At 38.5% G+C, this 27,648-nt stretch overlaps 2 protein-coding genes across 2 annotated transcripts; one reads left to right on the top strand and one right to left on the bottom strand.

Annotated features, from left to right (window-relative positions):
- The first annotated feature begins 159 nt into the window (after nt 1-159).
- LOC145788198 (ornithine decarboxylase-like) lies at nt 160-26,127 on the top strand. Its single transcript, XM_082599889.1, has 13 exons — nt 160-317; nt 534-679; nt 4,219-4,403; nt 4,786-4,959; nt 5,168-5,340; nt 11,857-11,991; nt 13,896-14,061; nt 14,285-14,465; nt 18,899-19,026; nt 22,536-22,659; nt 23,297-23,384; nt 23,865-23,940; nt 24,656-26,127. The coding sequence occupies exons 3-13, from the start codon at nt 4,299-4,301 to the stop codon at nt 24,761-24,763; spliced, it is 1,458 nt and encodes a 485-aa protein (XP_082456015.1). The 5' UTR covers nt 160-317; nt 534-679; nt 4,219-4,298; the 3' UTR covers nt 24,764-26,127.
- On the bottom strand, nt 6,860-10,074 carry LOC145788199 (uncharacterized). The gene is made up of 5 exons (XM_082599891.1): nt 9,870-10,074; nt 8,780-8,899; nt 8,297-8,458; nt 8,079-8,147; nt 6,860-7,636 (listed from the first exon to the last, which is right to left on the bottom strand). The coding sequence occupies exons 3-5, from the start codon at nt 8,439-8,441 to the stop codon at nt 7,470-7,472; spliced, it is 381 nt and encodes a 126-aa protein (XP_082456017.1). The 5' UTR covers nt 8,442-8,458; nt 8,780-8,899; nt 9,870-10,074; the 3' UTR covers nt 6,860-7,469.
- Nucleotides 26,128-27,648: the final 1,521 nt, after the last annotated feature.

Here is a 27,648-nt window from a genome sequence, read left to right as displayed (position 1 = left end):
TGCTATAAAAGTAACTCTGGTTCTCCTAGGTTTTACGGTACCGGTATGTTTTAAGCCGTCATATTCTGAGACAGAGCTTGTCTCATGCTATGATGTGGGAATAATAAATTAATAATATGGTAGGCAGCTTAAAACTTGTTCAATGTTGTTTTTAGAACTTTTGCATTGTAAGTTGCACTTGTTGACAAAAAGGTGACCTTGGGAACACCCAAGGCTAATGAATAAAAATAATTTCTTGCTGTTAATTTTGTGTTAAACCTAACAAAATTACGTCGTTTAAAGAAAAAGCTTCCGTATCGCGTGTTTGGATCAATTGTGTAAGTATCAAATGTTTCATTTTACATCACCATAATCTAATTGTAAATACGCCTAAATACCGTAGCCTAAAAAATTATAAGAAAAGTTGATTAAAACACTTTGATTTTGGCACCATGTTATCACAGAATTTATTGATATTATTTAACGTAGGCTATTCATTTTGTATATATATAATATTTTTCTTAATGCAATCTATAAGTACTTTTATATTTCAGTGCTTCGCCATCACAAAGTACATCTCCAAGCAGGAGGGCTTGTGCCTTTATCAAGAACAGCTTGACTTCAACTTCGCTCCACCTTGGGACCCTAGCTAGCGCCCCCTGGGATCATTCGTATTTGTAACCTGTGTCTTTTACCAATTGTGAGTTTTTTAATGAACGAACGTGTGTTTATGATTCTTTGTTTGAGCTTCTGGTTTCAAAGTCCTAGATAAATAGATTCCTTCCTTTCTGCTTGCACCACCTCAAGGTTTCAAAAATATGAAATAGAATTTTAAAGTGGTTGCAATCCCTAAGCATCACAAAGCCACCAGAGGACAAAAGATCTGTGTCCATAATCTACACCAGTGTTAACTCGCTCCCTCTGATGAAACAAGTTGAGTTTTGACATGGGAAGTCCATTGGATCAAGTCACCCTCTTGACCCAGCACATCAAGGACTGCTTAGAGGTTGCAAATGGCAGCTAAATAGGTTACAAATGGCAGCATACCGGTAGATGGCAGTTAAATTCCACCAAAGTCAGCTGCTACCAATAACTGGTCAATAAGGGAGGTTTCACCCTCACCACTTACAACTCATAGCTAAGTAGACTGACATGCCTGAAAAATGGAGTCACATGGAGATCAGTCCTGTCTTCACTATGGTCTAATATCTACACCAACAACATGTCAAGCATATTCTCTGGAAAATACACATATGCAAATGACCTGACAATTCTCCATTACATGATGCGAGAAAATCTAGACAACCTGAGTCAAACCACTTCTTTACTAAAATATCCCTGGTTTTGCAAATCACCATACTTGTAGACTGAGATCAATAAACCCATTCATGCTATCTTTTCAATTTCTGCTTATCATCAACCAACTTCGCCATTAACGAATTTTAATTACACAGGCCATGAATTAATCCTTATAAATCTGTAAACACATCTGTGACTAATTGGACAAACCATAAATAAAAATCTAAATGAAATTAGATACCACCAGGCTCCGTTTTTCACCACTAACACCTGTTCCATCGGCCTGTCATTACCAAGACTTACATGGATGTGCCTCAACCATCTTTGTCCAGGCATCAGGCTTTTCTGCTCCACCGCACAACATGGCATCTTCGTCTTGTGATTGTGGTGCTGAGAAACAGACCACAGACCATGTCAGTCATACTTGCCAACCTAATGAAGCAAAAGGTTTGTATGTCTTTGGTGATGAAACGAAAGACTGGTTGTTCTATCATAGCCATTCAGTGTAATCTGGATCCTGGGGGTGGTAAAAGAATAGGCCTTCTGCCTCATAAGCTCAAACAAATCAAAAGGCTTAATGTTGTTAGTTGTGATATGATTTACCCCACTTGAAACGTATCTTACCATGTATATATAATATATTACCAGCCCTCGAAATTAGCTTCCATCTACGACGGCAAAAACATTGCCGCCGCCAAATCAGCAAACCTTGGATTGCGGCGGCAATTGCCGTATGCTTTTAAGTTTAAACAAACGAAATTTTATGCGCTTATTCTTCGTGTTTCATACGGCGGTAGCGGAGAGCATCACGAAAGCTATTTTATGCGCTGACAATGCTCTTGTGAACTGTAAAAAGTTTGCAACGTTGTAAATACTGGCTTAATTGTTACGAAAAAGTTATTCTTTCATAGAATGCTTATTGTTTACCGGTGTCGTTGCGAATATAAATCATGGTGAAGGATACAGTTAAAAAGTGGAATTTACCTGCTATAGGTTATCAAACAAAGGAAACAGAAGGAAAAGTTAGCGTGGTATTTTGCAATATTTATAAAGAATTTTATGACGGAAACAAATCGGAATTAGAAAAGCTACGGGGTCAAGTTAAAAAAGTAGAACAAAATTGGATAAATGGTTTTTAATAATGCTTCCGATCATATGGCATCGCGCGTTCACGAACGGGCAGTTTTGCGTCTTCAATTATTCCAGTGACGACGCGACAACCTCATCCTCCGATATAGCATTTGATGATTCCGATTCTGACTAGTTCTTTATCCAACAGACTTTGTGTTGCTCGCACGCAGTATCCCAATTGTGCCGAAATTATGTTAGTATAAACGTAAATCGAGCCAATCTTCTCGCAGGGAGCTATTAATTTGTTACCGGTACCTGTTTGAGCAATTAACGTTATTTTATGATGGTTCAACGTCGCTAGATGTCGAAAAACAAACGTAAATTTCTTCTTGGGCATTGTTGTTACCCAGGCAGCAAAATTCGTTATTTTTGCATTGATTTTGCATCTGTAGACGTTGAATCGATGTAGAAATGATGGTTTTGCTGTCTGGGTGCGCAATATAACCCGCCGGGAAAATTAAATCGATTTGTGCTGACTCGAACGTTGAATCAACCCAAAATTAACTTACTTTCCCCCTGAGTTATTTGACATGAATTAACGTAACAGCGTGCGTATTGCGTTGCTCGCTTTATCGCTACTTTTAGTATTATTACATCACAACAAATCAAACGATGCGGTCGTGATAGACTACTCTAGTATATTTTTCCCTTCTCGTTTTACATGCTTTGGTACAATTTTGTCGTAATAAACGTTCACAGCAATTGCCGACGCAATTTCAACTTTGGCCGTTTGGCCTCGGCAAAGTTTTTGCCTAGTAAAAATATGCTATAAAATATAATATTTTTGAAGACTGCGTGAGTGTTCACAGCAAGTAAAGTGGTCCGAGGTGAGGTCTTGGCACGATGTTTCTGCTGATTAAACTCCCGCTGCGAGTAAATAATACAGGAAGAAATTTTGAACAATTTTTGTCTTAATTAAGTGCTCGTTTTGCGGCGGCATTTTTATTGCCGTAGCAGAATGGCCATTATGACGTTTACGGCGGCATTTACCACGGCAATAGCCGAGTGCCGCCGCTAATTTCGAGGACTGTATTACATTGTTTGATTAATTAATTATTATTTAATCAGAGATTCAAAATTTTTAACTAATTTAATTGTACTTAGAAGTTTTAATTGAAGTTGTATCCTGACAATGTCACCATTAAAGCTTAATGATCTACTATATTGGTAATTCAAACATTGTGTAAATTATTTCAGTGCAAGCTTTCAAACAAGCAATTACCTGCTGTCGGCTGAGTGGTGAGAGTGCCTGTGCAATGCTCCTAAGGCCCTACTAAGTTCAACACTGCTTTGGAGCTTTATTTCAGCAGACACTTAATGACTTGCCAAAATAAAAGAGAGCAGCTAACTTAATGACTACACGTTTTTCCGCTGCTTCTAGCTGCCTATTGTGATGCATATATGTCATTCACAGTGTACCGTATATTATTGTAATGGCCTTAAAACCAAATATGATTGTCGGCAACAGTGGCCGAGTGGTTAGCGCATTGGGCTCGCAGTCGAGAGCCTGCATGTTTGACTCCAGCCACCCGCACTTGCTGTTGTTTCTCTGGGCAAGAAACTTTACGATAATTGCCTCTACCCAGTGATCGATTTCGAGCAATGGGTAGTACTAAATTTAAGTCATAAGTAGAGTACAACCGGAAACAGACATTGCCGTCGGCTGCAGCGTGGGTCAGGTGTACGTCGGAAGGCGTACAGCCGTACACCGATGCATAGCGCTCAAGTCCGCTTTCCCGCAATGCAGGATAAAGATATGAAAAACAAATTATCAAAGTAACCTATTGCTTACAAATTTTCTTTTTTCAGTTTGCATTCATTAGCGTTTTGTGGCAAACATCATTCAGTATTTGACATCGCGAAAGCAATTATCTTTCAATCTATCCACAATGAAGTTGGTTCACAATTCTCCATCTCCTTGCATTGAGGTTGTCTCTTCTTTGAACAAGCATGCAATTATTAAAGAGAAATCATTCAACACCACAGGCAGAGAGGTAAGATTTTAGCAGCAGTGCTGAAATTTACATTCTTACAATAGGCCATCAAAGCAAAGAATTGTCTTACATCAAGCACCTAATGAAACTGACTTTACTGGAAATAGCACCTATATATATGATCGGGCGCCGCACTTAAATATCCTCACGCCACAGTGTGCACACCTATTTGGCAGGCACCTAACTGTCTGCACTTGAAAGATGTGCTCCGATTTTAGCGTATCAGCACTCATATTTGTGTGAATGGTAATTTTGACTTCTCGAGCTTCATAAGCATTGTGCACATCTCAGTTGCTAAATACTAACTATACTGTACCATTTTCATAGCAGTAGTTGCATCGTTTATTTCATATACAATTATATATTTTGTTTGTGTTTGTAGGACTTTCATGATGGCTTTTTCCTCTGTGATCTTGGTGATATTTTGTCAAAGTACCAGCGTTGGAAAAAGGCATTTCCTCGCATTGTTCCTCACTATGCTGTCAAGTGCAATCCTGATCCAGCTGTGCTTAAAATGCTGCTTGCACTGGGAGCTGGTTTTGACTGCGCTAGCAAAGTAAGAAAAAACTATCATTTCTTCACACTATTAAAGACATGAAGAGTAATAGCATCATTAAGATTCTTTTCTGATTTTATTATTTTAAGATGCTGTTAAAGTGCCACCCTAACTCGGTAATTGACAAAATCGAATTAAGATGATTACGATTTGTATACAAGAAACGATGGTAGTGTATCAACCTTTCAATCTTGCCAACCTTTGATAGGGAGAAATTCGACAACTGCTTGAACTTGGTGCTCAATCTGATCAAATCATCTTTGCCAATCCTTGCAAGCAAGCATCCCACGTGCGCTACTCACGTGACAATGACGTCAAACTTGTCGCAATTGACAGTGAAGAGGAGTTGATCAAAATGAAGAAGAATTTTCCTGATGCCGAGTGCGTAGTTCTATTTCGTACATGTGCAACGTTATATAATCACAATGTTCTGCATAATTATGTGTTTCCATCGCAAACGTGACGTATTTTATCGTTTTACAGCTAGGACGACCTTGACAATTTTTTTTTCAATATGCCACTATTAGATACAGTATAACAACATAAGAGTAAAGCATCTTTTTTAATTGCACTGTCTTTTGCTTCTTAAAATTGAAGCAAAGGTTCATGTTCAATGAATATTTCATGATGTGACATGAAAATGCCGAATTTTCAATTGGAAGAATGCATGTTATCTTGGTGCACTTTTCGCACTGATATAATATTGAATTTGCGTTTTTTCGGCTAAAACGTATTCATCTGATGAAGATGAGCGGATGCCAGCGTTCCACACCATTGGACACTGGACAGTTGGACACTCTCCCATTCTCGCTGGCATCCAACCGGCTGAGCTTCGTCGCAAAGAAGCCACTCGGTCGACGGCACTGGAGCCTAACCATCTTCTCCACCACAAGATCTCTGCTCTCTCAGACCAGCACCCCCGTCGACTGAAATCAAGACACCCATTTGTGCCGGCCGCTCGACTTCTGATCTGATATCTATTGATCTGTTGATCTGACTATCAACGAAGCTGATAAACAAGACATCTCTGCGGTTAGTTGGGTGGACCATAAATGGAAGTCAAAAGTCAAGTATCATCAGACTCCATTCGTTCATCTCCAACGCCAACACACGCCCCATCGGCCTGACACTACAAAGACAAGCATGGGATGGGTGCGCCTCAACCGTCTTCGTACGGGCGTCGGGCTTTTCCGCTCAACCATGCACCAATGGGGAATGACTACTTCCTCATTAACCCGAGTAACTTTGTAAATGCAGTTCAAACAGCTGCTGTAGACCGGAATGGCCCGTTTCGGTGAGTCCGAATCGGTAAGTCCGATTCGGTGAGTCCGATCCCTTAACGGATGATTTTTTCAATTTTTTTTTTAATTATTGGGTACCGTAGCCTAATTATCATTGCCGTTTTAGGGTTAGGGGTTTGGAGTTAGGGTTAAGGGTTAGAGGTTAGGAACTCACCGAATCAGACTCACCGAATCGGACTCACCGAATAGTAGCAGACCCGCTGTAGACATTGAAATTTGATAATTTGTCAATAAGGGAAGTAATGAGAGTTCTCACGTTGAGTCTCACGAAGCATTGGAAGCAACATTTTTATTACTTTCAGTAGCCTAGTATTAGCGCTTGCTGTTTGATGTTAATTTGCATGGTGATGGTGACATCATCTTGACACATTATTTTGCAACACACAATCCAACACAATAGTTTGCGTTGCGTACTAATCGATTCCTCTGCCATGATAAAGTAACAAGTAACGCCGAAACCCAGGTTTTTTCTAAACTGCCACTTAGGTTTTAAAGTGCAACTGCACGATTGAATTAACATAGGCTAAAATCCATTGCCAAGACATCTGGAACCTGTTGAATAACTCACTTCCTTACAATTGAGGCCCACAGTCGAGAAACCGACCCTTTTCTCACGCTCTCTAGCGCTTCTCTCTCACGCTACCTGGAAGTAGCAAACTCGTCAACGCCACCTAGCGATATGACGTCAGTTGGAGTCGAGACCAAACTAGCCGAGATAGGTTTGGTTGCTACTGAATGCGCAAATTTATAAGGTATCCATAGTGAAGACGCATCTTTCAGCCAGCATTATACAAATTTAGTTGTTCATGCTTGTGTGCCAGGAGTGGTTTGCGAAGCCCATCGCCGAAGGCTAGTTTCGTAGATTACAACAGCCAAACTTGGTTATATCGAAAATATGTTGTATTGTACGGTGTTGCAGGACATAGTACAGTCGACTATCATGCGATAACGCTTTAGCATTCATTGGGACTGTCTTCGGCGGTGTTGACATCTCCGTTCTATAAAAATAATCTAGATGAAGCTAAAAAAGACTAGAATAAGCCAAATTGAAGCAGAAATAAAGTAAAAGAATAAACCAACATACAATACTAATGACAAATCACATTACGACACACAAATCGAAAACAAACCAAACCAAAAAACACCAAATCGAAAAATAAAAATAAACGAAACGGTTGCAATAAACCAGGTTAAACCAAGACTAAAATGTTAACACTGGTCTTTGGAACCCAGCATAGTCTCCATCGTCACTGGGATACTTTCTGCGGATAAATGACACAATGCAGGATGGCAGCACGACTCTGTTGGACTTGCCAAGAACTTCTCCATCCAACAGCCACTCCAGCACCTGCCTATAGGCGACCAGCCTGAATTGCCTGGGAAATGTAACAGCAAGTCGTTTAATAATGAATGGAACAATTACGCAACCAGCTCTTGAAAGGCTGTTGAACAATGAACAGTAAACAAGCTCAAGTGAACGCACTCATAAGAAAAAGAGATGTCAATAGAAATGTAAACCTAATAGCCTACAAGGCGATGAAGGAATATACTTCATATACTGGTTCCACCATATGCAAATGGATATGTTTTAAGAGCATACTACATATGCCGGTTATAAGATGCAATTGTTACACTACTAAGGTAACTCTACAATACTCCACCAATCTTTTTGACTATTTTATTTCAAATATTGCTGCCCTTCAATTGTTGTGTCCCACGACTTCTCGGATAGTTCATATTCAGATGACAGATAGAAAAATGAAGAATGAGCAGATGCATCTCTATTTTTAAGTGGGGTAGAAGATGCAACTGGCTTACCCAGACTGGAAAGCAACATTGTTTCAGTGTTCGTGCCCACGGTATTTCGTCCAAACCACGTTTGGGTACCTGTTGAGAACTAATGCTGTAGTAGTGGCACAATAGACTGTTATGAGTAGTTGTAAATAAGCAAAAAGAAACACTTTAACATTGACTGCAGAATCAATCAAACTTTAAAAAAAAGATAGCAGATAAGCACTTATTGATAGGTGACTCACCAACAGATCGTTTTGTAGTCTGCTCCTGTTTTAATGAAACCTGACAAGCCTTGGATTGGAAAGATGCTGTTTCACACCAGGTGGAAACATCCGAATGACTCACTTGAAAACTCGCAGCTAACCATTTGTTTGTCAACATCCGCATTCCGCAACCTCCAATACCTAATATGTATTGTAAAGTACACTTTGCTTTATTAACAACCATTGAAGATTATAACGTTTTGAAATTGGTACCATGCCAGTATTAGATGCACTTGAATTGTACATAAGAGATTAATGCAACAGCATTATGCGGTGATTTTGACTACTGGGTAATTTACAAAAAAAGAATGAAATATGATAGAACGATAAACCCCTCGGCCACCACCAGAGATAAAAGAGGAGGACATCACCCGTAACTGAATACAAGCAGCACATTAGATTGAACCTGTAGCCTATATTAATTATGTTGGTTCATCAATACAACAATGCAAGGCTACATACTGTCATCTCATCATGCATAGCAACGTCAATGGAATCTTCAGCAGCAGTCGGCACAGCTTGTTGAGATGCAGTGGTTTTACTTTTCTTGGTCGAACCCGCACCCATTTCATCATTCATGGCCTACAAAAAATTGACAATTAATATCAGATTACTGTATGTCTCACACACCTCCTGAACACATATGAAGACCTGGGTAGCACAATTGTAGTTTGGGCAACATTGAATTATGATCAGATTATGAATCCCACTAGCTACATTCTGTAAAAGTTAGGAAAGAAAACAATCTGGACATCAAATTTGTATAAAAAATTGCTAAGCCACATATTCTGAGCCAAAAGTTGTTAATCCCAATTGAGAGATAAAAGGTGTTCTGTCAAAGTAAGTACCGTAAGCAACACAGTAAGTTTTGCAACCTTGCTGTTTTGCAAGGTAGTGATCTGTTGTAATTAGACTATAACAGTGGTACCGGTATTACATAACTACTTAATCGTTTTGAGCAGATGGCACATTGTATGTTCATAAAATTTAAAACAAGTAGGCCTAAAAACATTACATACCGGTAGGATATGCAGCCTATAGCTTCTATTGTGTAACTACAAACCTTCACTATTGTCCGCTTTTGCATTCGGTGATCTCGATCCAGCTTAGATGCAGTAGCATCAGACGTACCGGTAGCAGAGGTACATTTTATGGTGGGAACAGCAGATTTCTTCAGAATGTAACGTTTGCAAAATCCCATATTAACTTCAAAATAATTTTCAAAATCCTGCTCAAGAAAGTGATTTGAGCAGATAAGACTGGTAGGGAAGGGTCCATTCCATTTGCGGACTTGATGAGCAAACTTGCACCAGTTAATTCGCAAACGTTAATCGTTAGGGAAGGCAAAAAATGTCACCTTTGCACCAGAAACAAATTTTTGTGTGATAGAGCAAATTTTCACCATTTTAAATGTTTGGCTCAGAACTACAATAATCTAAGAAACGAAGTTGCAATAGAAATGTTTTGTTTTAAAAGTTTTATATATTTGAACTAAAGACTTGAAGCTTACAAGAATGTCACATAACATTGGTTAAGATGTACCATACCTTACCTTGCATGGCCTATGACAGCTTTGGTCTGTCCCTTCACCAACAATTTCAATGGATAAGTCAACAGACCTGGCTTATTTTTTTCAAACTCGAGATTGCAAAGAGCCTATACTACCTGTCTTCCCATAAAAAGCACGTGCAACAAGATCGAAGCAGCGAAAAAAAACTTCCTTCCTCTAGGTCTAGGACAAACACAACTAGCTAAACTAAAACTAGTAAAAGACTTGTAAAACCAGTTGTCGCTTCGATCTGACTGACTCCAACTGACGTCATAATCTGCGTGTTGCGCAATGCAGGCGGAACGTGGCCAAAAATACAAGCGCGTGGAAAACCATAGTTTTGTTAATTTTTATTGAGATAATTATAGCCTTAAAAAGTAAGGGCGAGGTTGGTATTTATAGATTGAAACATGCTCTTTCAGATAAAGTGCGGTCAAAGTCATCGTGCAGTAGCACTTTAACTTCATCTTTTATGTCAAACACTATTTGGCAACTGTCTTTTTTTCGTTGACACGTTTTCGCTGAGACTTTATCTCATTAACCTCTATTGTTAATCATGAAAAATGTTGTTTTGATGTCAAACACTTATTTTGAACGAATAGGCACTCACAGGTAAACACTGGATAAAATGCAAGAATGCAAAAGAAACGATATTGTGGAATAAAATACAAAATTCTCTAACTAAACAGAAGAATCGGACATACATCTCTCTGTTATCATTTTTAACGTGAAAAGTCCTTTTTGTGGTCCCTTTGTCTGGAACAAATCCAAACTGTGCTGTTGAAATTTCCGATTTTAGTTTTGGTCTCAATCTCATCAGATGATTCGGAGTAAGATCTTTGTTAGATGACTCACTAGGCTAATTGTTCTGTGGAGTGAGCATTATGTTGCTCCGGTTTTTTTTGGTAAAGTTATGAATATGGAACGTACCATATCACTAGGGATGTTTCTGGTGTCATCTATATGATTTAAGATCTCAGTGGTTAGGTCTAAACCCCACTCATCTAAAGCTTCGATAATTCCAACTATAAAAGAAACGATATTGTGAAATGAAATACAACATTCTCTAAATAAACAAGACGTCGTTGGATTTGGAATTTTGTAATAGTTGAGGATTCTAATATATTCTAAGTTTGCATACAGACGGTGACGTAGGATACATGTCGATTTTATGTGAGCAAACATTTTAATTTAATAGTTCAAACATTTTGCGCTAAATTTCATTTCAATTTATTTTTCTTTGTCGGAATGCAAAAGAAACGATATTGTGGAATAAAATACAAAATACAATTCAAAACTGTAGCCGAATAGGGAACTAGCCGAAACGGACCATTCCGGTGTATGTGGTGCCGAGGAACTGACCGCAGATCATCAATGATTGTACCATCTTTAAGCCACCTAGCGAAGTGGAAGGTCTGCGCATCATGGATGATGGAACCAAAGACTGGCTGCTCTCTGCTAGTCTTCCGGTGTAGTCCGGGAACAACATGAATCTGGGTTGTTAGAAAATAGACCCTAGATAGAGGCTCACACGACGACGACGAAGATGAGCTCTGAAACTTGTGTTCCAATTTGTGTTGTTTCATGATGAAGGCTTTAAGATCATTTCCTTTGTTTTCCAACTACAACACAGTTATATTAATGACTTGTTTGCTGGTTCGTCCTCTGTGCTGCATTTCAGGAAGTGTCCACTTTAACCAAAACTTCATAATATTTTTCGACGCTAATAAAGTAAACCAAGTCCGCAACAAATCATTGCTGTCTGCAGTATAGTGTAGTACGGTATACAAAAGCTTTGAGAGCAGCTGCCAACTATTTACCAACACTATATGTTGTACTTACACACACTACATGCACATTACCCAAGTGCACTACGAAACGTTGAAGAAAATTTCGTATTTACGAAATGAAACGTCGTTGGATAATGCTAGACGAAGTGCAATACCTGAGATCTGGTATAAGGTTTTAATTTAAAATTTCACTTTTTTAGGCTTGTCCTCCGCATCCAAACAGATGATTCCAAGTCTCTGATTCCACTTAGCATGAAGTTTGGTGCTAGCATGAAGTTGTCCTATCATTTGATCGACACTGCGCATAAGATGGGCCTGAAGATGTCGGGAATAAGGTGTGTAGATGTGTGGAAGGGTGGTAGGTAATAAACTAATAACCACCAATTTTTAAAAACTGCTTCTGGTGCAATTCAAATCAGCATGTGGTAAATTGGGCTGAGTTTCTATGGTATAAGTTAAAAAAGGTAGTTGAAATTAGGGATGCACAATACAGAATACCTGGCTATTCTAGAATATTCTAGAATACTTAATTTCGAATCCAGAATTTCGAATCTATTCTGATATTACGCGGCAATTTTTTCCAAATGATATCAAAGCAATAATTGATGCCTGTGTTACTGTGAATCTATGATTTTTATCAAACTTTTCAAAAAATTTCAAACGGGAATCAAGCATTAAAATGCGTAAACTGAACATTCAAGAATACATTTCAAAAACAAAATTACCGAAAAAAAGTTGTTTTCAATGGCACTGGCAAGGCCCAAAGTCCAATGTTTCATTTATTTTTAATTTTTTTTAAATGACCAAAAAGTGGAAACACTGCTCGAGAATACATCACTATCGACAGCAATAACAAAAGCCACGTTACCACATCTGATGTTTTGATGTTGAAATCTGATGTTTTGATGTACATACATAATTGCCTACAGTTAAATCGCCCGCAGTAACAACTATTGCTCGATCAGCTGATTGCTAGTCTATAGTGACGTAGACTGTACAGTCGCACGCTTCGCTGCTCACGCCACGCCTATTCCCGTTTTGAAAGCTCTGACAAAAGCCGGCGCGGAATGCTGATCAGACCGCAATGGGGCAAAATTTTATTGAAAATTGTTTTATGGTTAGTATTTTAAACACAAAGAACGTATACAATCGCCAAGTCAGGTTTTTCCTTTAGTATCCCTTTAATCCTTTACAGTCTACTGCTCACCAGTTCACGAATCTCAAGCGCGTGGTGTAAATCAATTCGCAGTACTGTACAGCACATGTAATGAATCATTCGTGGCCGCACACACAAATTATCAGGCCTCGAAATTCGTTTTTGTTGACGGTGGACAAACGTGTCTGGTCTGAGCAGCTATATCGGCGGACACACCAGTTTTAGCGTCAATTGTCATGCTTAATTACTTCATCTTGATAATTCTTTGCCATTTAAGAACTATAGCTACGGTTTAGAAGGCGTTTTAAAATTTCAGCGAAGTCACTCTAAAAGGCTTTCATCAGACCAACGACATGCGCTTGAAGACTGAAGAGCCAAAGCGCCGTGTAGCTGCTAAATACGCCGCATACCTGGTTAACTTCCACCGAACGAAGTCGTGTGGCTTCTTGCGTCACAATGCTTTTTGTTACGCTGATTCAATGTCATCAATCGTTGAATCAACGTAAAAATCGAAAGTTTTCAATAGAAGTTAAGGGATACAGTATTTACATTTTCAAGATGCGCGCTAGAATGCGCAAAAAATTATATTCTCGCAACAATTGTTCGTGCCATGCAGTGACGATTTGTATCGCTAGTTCCTGTGTTATTTCTCGGCGGACAAATATGGCCGATCTAGATGGTACTTCCCGCGGAAATCACATGCTGTGACGGCGGACATGTCTGCCGTGAATTTTGAGGCCTGAATTATTCACTCGTACGGGAACGCACTGCGTGTCTGCAGTTCTGATAACTGTGTGAACCATATGAAAGAAGAAAAAAGGCGCTTGGAACAAACAGTCCACGAAAAAAGTCGGCGCGCAAGACGGAAAATATCAACTTTACATTTGTTTAACGTCGCACACTGTTCATTTAACAGATTTATTTTCGAATCCTGATATCCGAAAAAAAAAATGCAAATGCGATTCGAATACATTGAGATTCGAATCTCTAAGATTCGATATTCTCTATTGTGCATCCCTAGTTGAAATTAGTCAATTTTGGTAATTATTCCAAGTCTTTTAAGCTTGTACTGTTGATTACAAGTTTTCACGTCGGAAGTCGGTGCCAAGAAGTTGATGGCTTTGTGGAAGCTGTGCAAAATGCCAGAACACTGTTTGACTATGCTCTCACAGTTGGATACAAATTCAATCTTCTTGATATCGGAGGCGGATTTCCCGGATCTGAGAATGTTAAACTGAAATTCGAAGAAGTAAGTTCAGGTTTTAACATGTAATTTCTTGCACACATCCATGAAATTTAGTTTTTAACTTCAGCATGGCTCTAGTGTGGATCGTGAAATTATGGTTTTAAAGTTATAATTTAACCGTGTGCTTTTTGGGATGCGATTGCTTTCAAACACACTTTGGAAGCTTTTTTTTACTGTCGTTCTGATCCAACCTCATCCAGTCACCTTTTCAATCTCCTTCACGTAGATTGCTCTCATTGTGAACCAGCAAATCAATGACTTGTTTCCCGAGAACAAGTTCAACCATGTTCGTGTGATTGCTGAACCTGGAAGATATTTTGCCGAGTCCGCCTTCACATTGGCGACCAACATAATTGCCAAAAAGAAGGTCACTCAAAGCATTCCGTTGAATGACGCAGACAACACTGGTAAGCCTTCCAACATGTGCAAGTACTCTGGTCTTGTGAGCACGTTGATCAGGGTTTTGAGTGCAGAAACCACGTTTTCTCCAAGAAGTGCAGCACGTCAAAGTTGTGCAAAGGTTATTTTTAGTTTATTGGTGTCATCAAAGTGCATACGTTTTGTCTTTTAAAGTAGTCTTTTCCAAAAGGTTTCTCATCCTTGGGCATAGAAGAGTAGTCACTGGGTTTTTTTTTTCGTTGAGACTTTTCGGTCATTTGTCCGAAATGACTTGAAAAAATTCGGTCATTTTTTATTTATTCCGGTCATTTTTTCTGATGAAAATATTTCCTTTCAAGTAGCTGATACAAACCAAAATTTGCACTTCCTGACTAGCTACAACATTAAGTTTCGCTGAGAAATGTTGTCGTGTTTTATCTGAGAAAAGTTAGAACAGACAAACGTTTCTTCAACGTTCATCAGCGAAACTCAAACCTTTGACATTTTGACCAAATTGACTATATATTATTCGGGTCTGCTACTATTCAGCTAGTCCGATTCGGCTATTTCCCTATTCGGCTACAGTTCGATTCGGCTAGTTCCCTATTCGGCTACAGTTTTAAATTGTATTTTATTCCACAATCATAGGCGCCACCTTTTCAAAAAACTTTAGATGGCGAGAAAGGTGATGACGTCATAACCATAACGCTATTTTACTCAATTAAAGTAGTCTTTGATTAAGCTTACTGTCTTGTTTATATTGACACCTAGGTCGCAAACCGAATTTATTAGAACCGCTGCTTGAAACGATTAGTTTTACGCATGCAGTACGCCTAGTCGTAAAAATTTGATATTGTTAGCTCATAATTGGAACAGTTGGAAAACAAGCCGATTCATTTCCTTTTCGTGCGAGTGAATAACAACGATCAAGACAGTGAAGTTATCGAAATAAAACGCAAAAAGTCGTGATTTCAAGCAGAGTGAAAAGAAACCCGCTTTCGGTTTTATTAACCTCGTATCGCACGTTTTGCTAATTACTTACCTTCAAAGCGTTAACAACGGCGAAGTGTTTTTTTTTCTGTTTTTTATCGAAAGTCTTTACAGTCTATTATCGAATACCGTATATACTCGAGTATAAGTCGAGATGTTTGCAAGTGAATTTCACCTCAAAAAGACAGGTTCAACCTATACACGGGTCAAGCTATTGTCTCCAGCTTGGCAGTTTTCAAAATGAACGCATTTTTACTGCCACAAAATCATTGGTGACGTAGATTGCGGAGTTTGAAACGGCGTCGAAACGTAAAAGTTTTGAATACGTTTATTTCCAGTGATTCGAACTTAAATTTCAAGTTTAATGATTTCTTGTCAATTTTAAACTTTATGCACTTGTTGAGCAATATGCAAAGCTCACGAGACAAAACAGAAAGAGCTGTTTTAAGAAATCGATTTTTTTTATTTTTGCGTAAAGGATATATATAATCGTTCTTATTACGTAACATTCCATGATCGTTGGAGTCGATGTCAAGCCTAAACTGGTCGCATAAAACAATGATGTCAGGTTAGCTAGGTGATAATAGCGGCAAGAGACGTCATTATTGCAGGCAATATCTGCGGCACCTTTTCTTTTATCGGTTTTCGATTTAATTCTCACACATTGCGAACAAAACAATGCCTTCTGTTGAATCATAACACTGGTCAACAAAAAATTTGTTGCATTTTCAAATTCACTTGATTTTGGGTAATTTTGGGGTGCTGAATCCGAATATGACGTTGTTTTTGGTCTAGAAGCTCTAGATTTTTTGCAAATTTTGATTTTTATCTTTTTTTTGAGTAAAACTGAATATTTTTCAAAACAATTATGTTTTGAAGAATAGGAAAAAAAACATCTTTTACGACTGAAATAACTGCTTAACTGTTTTGTCTATAGCTTAGATCTATACGATGTGTATCCTTTTTGCTGACCAAGTAAGAAACCAACCATTTTCAGGTCAACACATAATATCCAATTGTGCTGATGATATTTCAGCAATTCAATAACTAGCTTAATATCATCATATGATTCTTTTAAGACAGTTGAATGACCAACTGGAACTCGTCCATATGCATTACCATTGCGCAAAAGAGCACACTTCAGGCTTCGCCTGAAACTGTCTATAAATAAGCGCCATTCACTTGAATCATATGAAGAAACTCCTAGTTGGACCAGAAGGCCTGGAATATCATTGCAGTAAATTAACTGCTTTTCCTCTGAAAAAAAAAAGACATAAACATTTCATCTCGTTTCCTGAAAAACGAAACCTTTGTGGAACGGTCCAATAGGCCTACGTGTTTTTCACTAAGCCTTGATGCTAAAAGCTCAGCAGCTTGCTTGGATAAGTCCAAGTCTCGTACCAAGTCATTTAGTTCTGACTGGTTAAATTTCTGAATGGTTTCAGAACTAGAGCCTTCTGAGTCTGCACCTGCTTCCTTAGTATACTCGCATTCCATACTACTTTGGTAAATCTCAAGAGTCTGTTTCTTCATCATCGGAGGATGCAAAACCATTAAATACTGGAGGTGGAAACGTTTCAGAGTGAAGGACAGGTTGAACAGCGGAAGGAATATTTGGATAAGAAATGTTTTGTCTGTTTTTCCTGCCAATGCCCTTGGTGCTAATCAAACAAAAATAACAATCAGTGCAATGGTCCTTCGGTTCACGCCACATCATAGGGACACCAAAAGGAAGTCCGTTACGTGTTTTCTTTGTCCAGTCTCTAAGCATTTCTTCGCAATTATGGCAGACAATATGTGGAGCCCATTTCATCTCTTGACCTCCCAGAGGAACTTGAAAATAAGCTTTATAGGCCTGCTTCACGAATAAATCGTAGGTTAACTGTAAATTGACTGTAAATGGAGTTTAACGGCCGTGGTAACTAGAACTAAATAGTTAGAATTTTGTTTTAAATTTCAGACCAAATGCTGCAAGCCTCAAAATATCCACTGGTGTATTGCATAAAAACTAGAGCTTGGAGAAAAAATCTGATTGCAGATTTGGAATCAGTGGCTAAAACTCATTCAGAATCAATCAAAAAAACTCTTGCAACAAGGAATTTTTTTTTTTTGTTGACCAGTGTAATTGATCTCACAGCGGGAAGACCTCATTGAAAATAGCGCGTCTATGCCGTCTAATTTAGCTGGTTTACTTAATATTGCAGTGAATAGTTACGTGACTATTCCAGCAGCGTAAGTTACTCTATCATCTACTTTGAAATTTCCATACCGTATGAGAAAGCCATGCGATCAGCTGCTGTTTTGCAGGCAAGGCCAAGAGCAACGTAGGCTATTTTTCGCTTTCAGCACTCTTTAAGTCTGTTTAAATGATATAAATCTCTTTTTCGCGAAGTGTTTTATCTTTGAAACACCACTTCTAATAACCATTTTTGTTGCCCCTGGTTGGTGGTTAGGTCTAAACCCCACTTATCTAAAGCTTCGAGAATTTCAACTATAAAAGAAACGATATTGTGGAATAAAATACAACATTCTCTAAATAAACAGAAGGCGTCGTTGGATTCGGAATTTTGTAATAGTTGAGGATTCTAATATATTCTAAGTTTGCATACAGACGGTGACGTAGGATACATGTTGATTTTATGAGAGCAAACGTTTCAATTTAATAGTTCAAACATTTTGCGCTAAATTTCATTTCAATTTATTTTTCTTTGTCGAAATGCAAAAGAAACGATATTGTGGAATAAAATACAATTCAAAACTGTAGCCGAATAGGGAACTAGCCGAATCGGACTGGCCGAATAGGGAAATAGCCGAATCGGACTAGCTGAAACGGGCCATTCCGATATTTTTCGGACATTTTGACCGAATTGACTATATATTTTTTCGGACATTTTAACCGAATTGACTATATTGTTTTCGGACATTTTGCTAAAAAATCGGTCAATGACCGATAAATGACCGAAAAAAAACCCCCCAGGTCACTATCATTATGAGCGCTTGTTAGTTGATGAAATGTCTGTTGTACCACTTTGCTTTTTTCTTTATTATTACAGTGTCCTTACTGTGCTGTTTGAGATCTTTAGATCGAACTTTATATCTATAGTTATATTTTATTGCTGTACGTTGCTGTTATATCTAATGTTCAATGAACCATCTTGTGTGGTAGCTTACACCAATGTTGCAAGTTTTGTGTGCATTCAACAATTTAGTAAATGTCGCTTCAGCTAAGACATCAATCCACATGTGTGGATTACAGAATTGAGGTTTTTCAAGAAGAATTTCAGTGCTTCTGTGTTGCTCTTCGCTCAATGTTGGCCGCAGACCTACCAAGCAAAAATTGACTCTCTTGCATTGTTTCAACATTGCTAGACGTTGAAATCATGTAAAAACGGCAACTTTTCCTGGCTTGAGGCTGACTACCAGTGAAAGCCAGTTGATTTGCAAACCTAAACATAGAGTCTTCTTCCACAAGGTGACTTGAGCCAAGCAAGCGAAGCCCAAGAACAGGCCGCATTCATGTACTACATCAACGATGGTGTCTACGGCTCTTTCAACTGCATGTTCTATGACTGCGCTGAACCGCTGCCAGTCCCTTTGAAGGTAAGATCTGAGATTTAAATAACACAGAAAAAGTACGTCAAATAAAATAACGTAATGGTTCTATGCTAGATCACCGCCCAGACAGAAAAATCTGTCATTTTTACATTGATTTAACATCTGCATACGTTATATCAATGTGAAATTGACTGGTTTTTCTCTGGGCGAGAGTCCATGAAAAGATTAGGTTATCGTTGTTCAGCACTAGTCCTGCGGCACCAACCTATCCAGCACATCTGTTCATTTTGCATTGATTCAATATTTGAGCACTTAAAATTTAACCTGGATCTTAAAATTGACTTCTGGGTTGCGGTTCGATAAGCCATCACACAAATCCAAAGTAGTTTCCAGATCTTATTAATTTCTATGTGTCTGACTCTAGTTTGTTTGTCAACGCCTTGTTGGTAGTGTATATACAGACTTGTGTGATTACTGTATGTATCCACAATACAGATGTTTGACCCAAAGGTAACGCATAGGTACTGCCGTCCATCCCTGCCATGAGGCCAGTCCTTTATCGTTGAAAAGGATTGAATTTGTAGCTAAGACGTTAGGATTAGGCTCACACAACCTCACAACACCATGCAGTCTGTCAATGCCAAACGGAGATTTTGTGCATTGACACCGCGTTAATTGAGTCTAAACTTAGTTGCTACTTCTCGTTAATCGTCTGGGCAACAGAAATAGGTGTCAATCACACTTAGCGTGTTGTAGTAAGAACATGGAAAGATTAACACGACCAGGCGACTGCTTGCATGTACTTCCATGTTTAGCTTTCAATGTCATTTGCTGTTCAGCTATTAGCGATTGATTAACTTTATGAGTGGAGCAGATTTATCGCCTATTACTTAGCTGAAAAATCGTGAACAATCTCACTACATCGTTAGATGGCCTGCCTTCTCCCAGCTAGCAAACGCTTAATTTTTACATTGTTTTAACTTCGCTAGATGTTGAAAGAGGACTGTTTTATTGGCTGAGTTTTTTGTCCAACAAAAAAATTGTCGTGTGGCGAGATATCTTGCGCAATCTGTTGTTGCAAGCGTAGATGGCGACTGATGATGTGGCGTGAGATCTTATTTACACCACAATTCACGAAAATGAGCAGTTTTATATTGTCATTTTTGTTTTTCTATTTGTCACAGTGCATATGTGACAAATATTTGAGGAATTAATTGTATTTGCAATCATTGAATATCCAATTTAAAAGATAAGGTTTTTGATATGATTCGGGTTTCGAGGTACCTAAACTAACATATATCCTCAAAAGAGCCACTGATAAGCAGACGCTACACGTTACGTCAAGTTTCGCAATGATTGCGTAATGTTTTCTGTTTGCTTAAAATGGGAAATGGTTTACCGAGAGCCTTGTGACCTCACTCGCGTGTTGTAATTGCTTTGAGAAGAGGTTTCATGAGCTTATACCACAGCTGACAACTCTTCGCAACAAAAAAGACCTTGTGATTTGTGAAAGACAGTTCTAAAGTTGTTTGATTGGCGTGATTTTGAATCAGTCTCGGTTTTAGTCTTTAGAGGCAATTGGTGGCTTTTATTTTTGAATCTGTTGTTTTGCGTGTTTTTTTTAGAAATTTCGTCTGTGAAGTATTTTTAACAACGCGAAACTACGTCTTGGTTAGTACTTGTCCAGACACACATGGTATCACTTTTTGCAGAGATCTTTAAATGTGAATGGAAGTGTTTCTCTTTTGAAATCAATTGTTAAGAAACCCAGCACACTTTACATTGTCAAGGGAATTTCACATGTAATGTTATCTCTGCTTCATTTACCAGTATTTTTATCATATCAACGTTGCCATACGTTAAGACGTTTGAAGTTTTTGCGAAAAAGGTATATTATACTGACCCTAGCTAACAAATTGTCATTTTTTGCATTGATTCTGTGTGTGCAGACATCAAATCATGTAAAAAATGACCAGTTATCTGTCTGAGCTGTGGTTTGTGTGTAATCAATCGTGGTGTGGATATGGTCGTTGTGTCAATGAAGTTTTCTCAATCAAAGGTCAAGTGGCATTGTGTACTGTACCGTGCGCATTGTACAGCAACAAGAAGGTCCTTGTAAAAGTCCAGTGAGCTCTTCCCGAGTCAACTAGCTTTGCTCGATTCCAGCAGTTTGGTACGAAATGATCACTCATTTTAATTTTACTGAAACGAGAAGCAACTGATGGGTTTTCACATTCGAATAGAACTTTGCTATATTTGGCTTTGCTGACAGCTTATTGTTATCTGTTTTCGGTTGATTGTCTTTGCTCAGTTTGGCCAATGGCCATTTTCTTACCGTTTTTGCACCACCCTCAGAAAAAATTGCTTGATCAGCGAGCAAAACCTGTCAATTTCTGCAGACGTTCAATAAATGTAAAAACGATGGTTTTGGCTGAATGGGAAGTTTGCCTGGCCTGTAAAAATTTGTTGCTGGTATCATTACATAGCAAACGATTAGTTTGCTCCAATCATCCCAGATAGCAAATCAGTCATTTTCTACATTGATTCAATGTAACGTCTGCAGACGTTGAATCAATTTAAAAAAACGAAAAAACGACTGATTTGTTGACTGGGACCCGACTTCTGTTTGTTTATACATTCCGCTGATTCGGAACAACATAATTGTGCTTTCCACACAGTATGTTTGTTCTTTCCAGGGCCTAGCGCCCTAGACGGTGAACTTATTTGGTTTGATAAATCGCTTAAATCTGAAACGACAGTGTTTAGCTTTCGCACAGTGATGCGCAGCTGCGTTGTTTGTCAGAGTGGCTTGCGAATGACGACTTCTGTCATAACTACGTCAGTTGCGTCACGTAAACTCAGCGAAAGGCCGTTCATACAAAGCGTGAGACCTACTATTGTTGATCTTATTCACATAAACACTTTGAAAATGAAAGATTACCTCAACCTGAGGTAAATGCAAATTCGATGAAACACCTAAGTTCCTCAATTTATGGTCTTACAATAGATAACAGTTTTAGGAACTGAAACTTTACCCAATCAGTTGCCGAGCTGATGTAACCTCCTTAGTTTGATTTTCATCATCGGACTGAGAAAGCTTCTATGAGAGCTTAATGACTGGCAGTTTCGTATACTCGTGGAAGCTTTAAACCACTGGCGCAGGCCCGATCACCGAGATTGATAGAGTGAAATTTCCGATAGTTGTTAAAGTGTAGTTGCTGGGGTATTATTCCATCTACTAGGTGCCCCTGAATGGAGAGCAGTGCTGAAATGCGTAGCTTAAGCGCACACCCCGAGAGTCGAACCAGCATCGCCTCGCATGATCTTGAGCCAGGCGCGTGACCACTGAGCTAACGGCGAGGACAAGTTATTTTGTAACCCATTTTTCGTAGAAATGTTTTGTCTCTAACACTAAGCAACTGCCCATCTAGCTTACAGAAGTTGCTCTTTCTACTTAGTTTTACATCGTTTTAACGTTGCCAGACGGTAAAATAGTGTGAAAATAGCAACTTTTGTGCAAGCTGAGTAGCTAACAATATTCGTACTCTGATCAGTCTACGCCCAAAACCACCAACTTCACATCAAGCATCTGGGGTCCGACATGCGATGGCTTGGATCGCATCGTGGAACATCTTTCTCTTCCTGAGCTGGACACTTTAGATTGGCTGATATGGCACGGTAAGCGTCCTCAGTATGAATGGTTGCGTTTACGATGTACTCATTTTCTCAACGCCACCCGCATCGGCTTAGATCAGTTACCGGTATCAATATTTTTACTCTGTTTGCTGCTGGCTAGGGTTGTTTAAAATTTACGAAATTAGTACAACGGATTTGTTCAATGTTGTTACTCTGCCTCTAGTCAACTTTTCTAAGATGAAGTGACTCTCACCCGGTCAAAACCTCTGTATTTACAGTACCGCCTAGTTTTCCTGGTTCATTGTGTTGGTAGGTGGAAATCACCCCTGATGAGAACCTTTTAGTTTGATAAGTTAACGAAAAAATAGCAATATTTTTGCTGGAACCCCACTTTGTTCAACTTTCGATTTGTAATATTGGTAAACATTTCTGTTATTGGAAGTGTCTGAGAAACTACTCAGTGGTTTGAACTGCTTGTTATTGAGATTAATTTTGCTTGATTGCCGTTAATCTCTTCTAGCCATCCTTTTTACAATTTTTAAATCCCACTTAAAGCGGAGTGTAGTTACTTTCGTTTGTATTGATTTATTGATGGCAGTTGTTATCATTGGACGGAATAATTAATCAATTTTGCTCTTATCTGACCTTCTTTCGCTGTGGTGACAACAAATATTTTTAGACATGGGAGCTTACACTGTTGCTGGAAGCTCTTCCTTCAACGGGTTTTCGACCACCAAGGTCTACTACGTGATTTCAGAAGACGATTTGTAAGTGTGCTGTTTATCATCCAGCTTTATCATTTTTTTGATATTATTTTAGCAAACTCGTGGCAGGTTTCCAGACAGCAAAAATTGTCAGTTTTACATTAGACGTTGACGTTTGCTGTCTGGGTTGTGTAAAATGTAATTTTTTAAATACAATTTTGGTAAAGAGGTCACTTTCTGCAACCACAGACATATACAACCAAGCAACCACACGGCATTTAAAATAATCCATTAACTTTGAACATAAACTATAAGCTACAACGTGTGAACGTGTGTATGGCCGAAAACGTTTGTAATTTTTTAAATGTTTAACAAAATTACTTAGAAAAGACATTGATCGGAATAGGTAAAGATAGTCCCATACTTGATTCCAAGCATCGGGAAATGAGGAGATATTGTTCTCGTTGTACTCGTTTTACACTGGTTGCAATAAAAGAAATACTTCAAGAAAGAGACTTGCATTTGAACCCATAATGTTTTCAGATCTCTGTTCCATGACGTCACAGGAGGCAAAGGCCTGTCTGAGATTAACCTTGAGAGGAACGACCGTGGTAACCAGGTTGGTTGTGATATATTTTGTTACCACTTACAAGTGGTCCTGTTCACGAGGGAACTTGCCATTTGAAGTATGGAGAGTCAATCGATGAAGAATTTTGAGCAGACATTTTGAACAATTTTACATATTTCGAAGCGTAATGGTAATGCATATATAATAAGTAAAGTGAAGTCATAGGCCTATGAAATTGTAGTGGTGCCAAGGGAAGTGCATGGCCACTGGCCAGCTTTCGTATTATAGTTTTGCATACATGCATGTATTTTATATGAGGTTAGTGGAACACGAGCTGCTTATAAAAGCCGAGGCAATTACTATATCCGTTGCTTTTATCTTGAAAACTCGTATTCAATTGAGTTTCAACGATTGATTTCTAGGAATTATTTTGAAACTAAGAAACCCACTTTGAGGTTGAATTTCGGGGAGTTTTGCAACGTGTCTTAGTGACACTGACTTGTAGGCCAAGTCATTGAACTTAACAGTTTGATGTTTCCAATTTCTACCGAAGTGTAGGTGCCTATAATGTTTTCATTCATTAGCTGTCACAAATGAGACAGTTGTCCAGATAGTTCATAATAATAAGAACTAGAAAGGTCATAGCCGCGTGTATAATGTTTTCGTTTCTTTGTTTACAAAGCTGGTGTTCATCAATTGAGCCATCGGCCAAGAGTCTAATAATGTTTGAATTCAATTCACAACAATTTGTACATACACTTCACAGCAGTCAGCCAGGTGCGAAAAAGCGATGGTGAACAAGTTGGCATTTCTTCAAAATGGAGCCTACGCTATCCCGGATGTCCAGCATGAGTCTGTTCCTGTGCTGATGTGACTTTTCCCACAGAACCTTAAGAAACTGACATTCTGTGAATAATTGATTTCCAATGTATAATTAGTTAGTGTGGCTTATAGCGTGTTATTATCGTTTGTTTGGTGTTGTGTTGCCTTGTTTGCCACAAAGTACTTTAGTTGTACACTTGTACAGTTTGTAGGGATGCAACAATCTCGGGTGCCACATTTCGTTAATGTCTGCATCAAATGGTTGAAGACACAGGCCTGGGTCATTTGTCTCATGTAAATAAGTCAAGTTAGTTTTGTCAATGAATTTTTCGTTGTAACTTATGGACATGAAGTGCTGTTATAGTTGTGAACGTTGTGAAGCATTGGATTCTTGTAGATTTTTCTTGATTTTACTGAAATACCTCCCCATGTAAAGACTGCTAATTCGATGATGTGATTTGACTGAAACATGGGTATTGAACGCACATTGCTTACGACCGCAGGAAAGCTTGTATCGATACTGCAGCAGTCAGCATTTTACTGTAATGTAATTTTACAGGTTTGTCTGAAACGGAACTAAAACTGCTTGATTGAAACTCTCAACTGAACCAATAGCATCAATTCAATTTATTTTTTCGGAAAGCAACAGCAATGATAAAGTTACAAAATAGTGAACGGTAACAACAGCAATGATAAAGTTACAAAATAGTGAACGGTAACAACAGCAATGATAAAGTTACAAAATAGTGAACGGTAACAACAGCAATGACAAAGTTACAAACTAGTGAACGGTAACAAAAGAAAAGGTGGAAAAACTACAGAAGTTTAAAACGTGCATGGGATGCAGATTTTAAGGTTACGTAGATGAAAGTAAATTAAGCACGGCAACCAAACCTAACAGTTTAACCCTTTCACGTGTAAATCAATTTATAGTAAGCTAAGGTCTAAAAGAAACTTTTTATTTGAAACTTGCGTTGCAAATATTCAACCAATAATTCGTTACACTTCGTATTTGCTCGTTGGCATTGACACTTGACATCTTTTATTTTGTATTCGCTCTGCTGGTAGCTGCAGTCACTGAGTATGATTACCTTTCTAACCAGATCGTTATTATTGGAAAACGTTTTACGAACGCTCTGGAAATGATACAAGACCTTTGGTACACCAGCCACTAGCCACCTTTTTACGATATGAACTGTGATCCGATCGTTGCATAACTCCGTTGGTACGATAATCTCCATTTTAATGATCAAATTCTTGTAGGTTACAACTGTTTTATCGATAAGCTCTATTCAAAGGTAATATTGCTATTCAACGGCAGATGCGAAAATCATCTTACAACATGTATTGCGTTTTAATTGATTTTTTGTGGGCAAAGAATTGTGCTTCAAATAAATGTGAGTGATTACTGGTTTACTCTTTGGGTTGCAGAATATTTGAAACTTCAACAGGCTAACCCATAACTATTTGATTGCTGAGTTAACTTTTATAGGTTTTTTATCTTTTAAGTTGCAATTTAGAACCAGAAACAAAACTGTTTTGAGCAAGGGTAGAAACAAGAAAATGCTCAGAATATTTTGAGCATTTTTACCGATAACTACAAAGAAAACATCAGTTCGGGAATTGAGATCTCTTGACAGATCGACTGGTGATATTGCTTCTCTTTTTGTCGCTAAATATCAAGACACTCGTCGGTTAACCACTGTCTGGTGTCGTCGTCAATGGGAAGTAGGCTCTTCACACCGGAATGGCCCGTTTCGGTGAGTCCGATTTGGTGAGTTCCTTATTCGGTGAGAGCCTTTTTCGGAGAGTTCCCCATTCGATGAGTTTTTGAATTTTTTTTTTTAAATTATTGGGTACCGTAGCCTAAGTATCATTGCCGTTTTAGGGTTAGGGTCTTATTTCAACGCTTAGCGACGTTAAAACGATGTAAAAGCGGCAATGATAATTAGGCTACGGTACCCGATAATTTTCAAAAAATCACCGAATAGGGAACTCGCCGAAAAAGGCTCTCACCGAATAGTAGCAGACCCCTCCACACCGTACAAAAATCTGTTCATCGGGCAGTCCTTGATTATACGGCCTGCACCTCGCAGACAAAGCACCAACGCAACATATCTGCACAAAAGACACATATCCTTCACTAGTGAGTCAGTGGTTCTTAACCTTTACTCCCCTGTCGAACCCTTGCGCTAATTTGCAAGCTTTCGTTGTACCCCAAATTTTCGCTGAGTCACAAAAACAAAAATCTACCACCTTTACCATTAATACATTACTGTATCAATAGGGTGGCCCCTTTTGAGGCAATTTTTTCATTTCAACTTGCCTGGGTGATAAATTTTTGCCTTAGCCCAAAATATTAATAAATCCAATTTTTTTTTGAAATCTGACCCCGTTTAGACCCTGCCCCAACAGCATTTTTAAATCGAGCCCCTTAAATCACGTTTTTAATGATAAAATTAGTACTATTAGAGCTAGGTATATGTTGTTGGTATTCATTTTCATTGCTTTTCGGAAAGGAAGACACTTGGATGCCTCAATTCAAGATTTAAACAACTTTTTATAAATTCATTTTATAGTATCAATGTAAATGCTTCTTAAATTGACCGATGAAGTGATATGATATCTTTCTGAGAGTTAGGCAAAAGACAAAGTGATGAAAGCACTACTAATTTATTGACCAAGAAGTAACAGCACATCGCATTTCACACGATAGAATCTATGTTTGCTTGGATTTTTTGGTGACACGATACTTTTTCCCCATCCATGGCTTTTTTCTTCTTTTATGGTGCACAAAGCTTCACCAATTTGTCGTTTTTGCCTGGCTATCCGCCCAGATGCTGCAGTTGTCAGTTTAACTCCATGTCCTACAGATTGAGTGTGACCTGGATAATTTAGATGAAGAAGGTGTTCCTCAAATTGCTTAACGTTAATGCA

Source organism: Aplidium turbinatum, chromosome 2 (assembly GCF_918807975.1).
Source record: "Aplidium turbinatum chromosome 2, kaAplTurb1.1, whole genome shotgun sequence".
Lineage (NCBI taxonomy): Eukaryota > Metazoa > Chordata > Ascidiacea > Aplousobranchia > Polyclinidae > Aplidium > Aplidium turbinatum.
The sequence above is the reverse complement of the archived record's forward strand: the minus strand, read 5'-3'. Positions and strand labels throughout refer to the sequence as shown.

Coding starts and splice junctions, on each gene's coding strand:
- LOC145788198 (XM_082599889.1), top strand. CDS start 4,299: ATGAAGTTGGTTCACAATTCTCCATCTCCTTGCATTGAGGTTGTCTCT. Junction 4,960..5,167: donor GTTTTGACTGCGCTAGCAAA/GTAAGAAAAAAC, acceptor AACCTTTGATAG/GGAGAAATTCGACAACTGCT. Junction 22,660..23,296: donor AGATTGGCTGATATGGCACG/GTAAGCGTCCTC, acceptor AAATATTTTTAG/ACATGGGAGCTTACACTGTT.
- LOC145788199 (XM_082599891.1), bottom strand. CDS start 8,441: ATGCGGATGTTGACAAACAAATGGTTAGCTGCGAGTTTTCAAGTGAGT. Junction 8,148..8,296: donor GACTACAAAACGATCTGTTG/GTGAGTCACCTA, acceptor AGTTCTCAACAG/GTACCCAAACGTGGTTTGGA. Junction 7,637..8,078: donor AATGTTGCTTTCCAGTCTGG/GTAAGCCAGTTG, acceptor TACATTTCCCAG/GCAATTCAGGCTGGTCGCCT.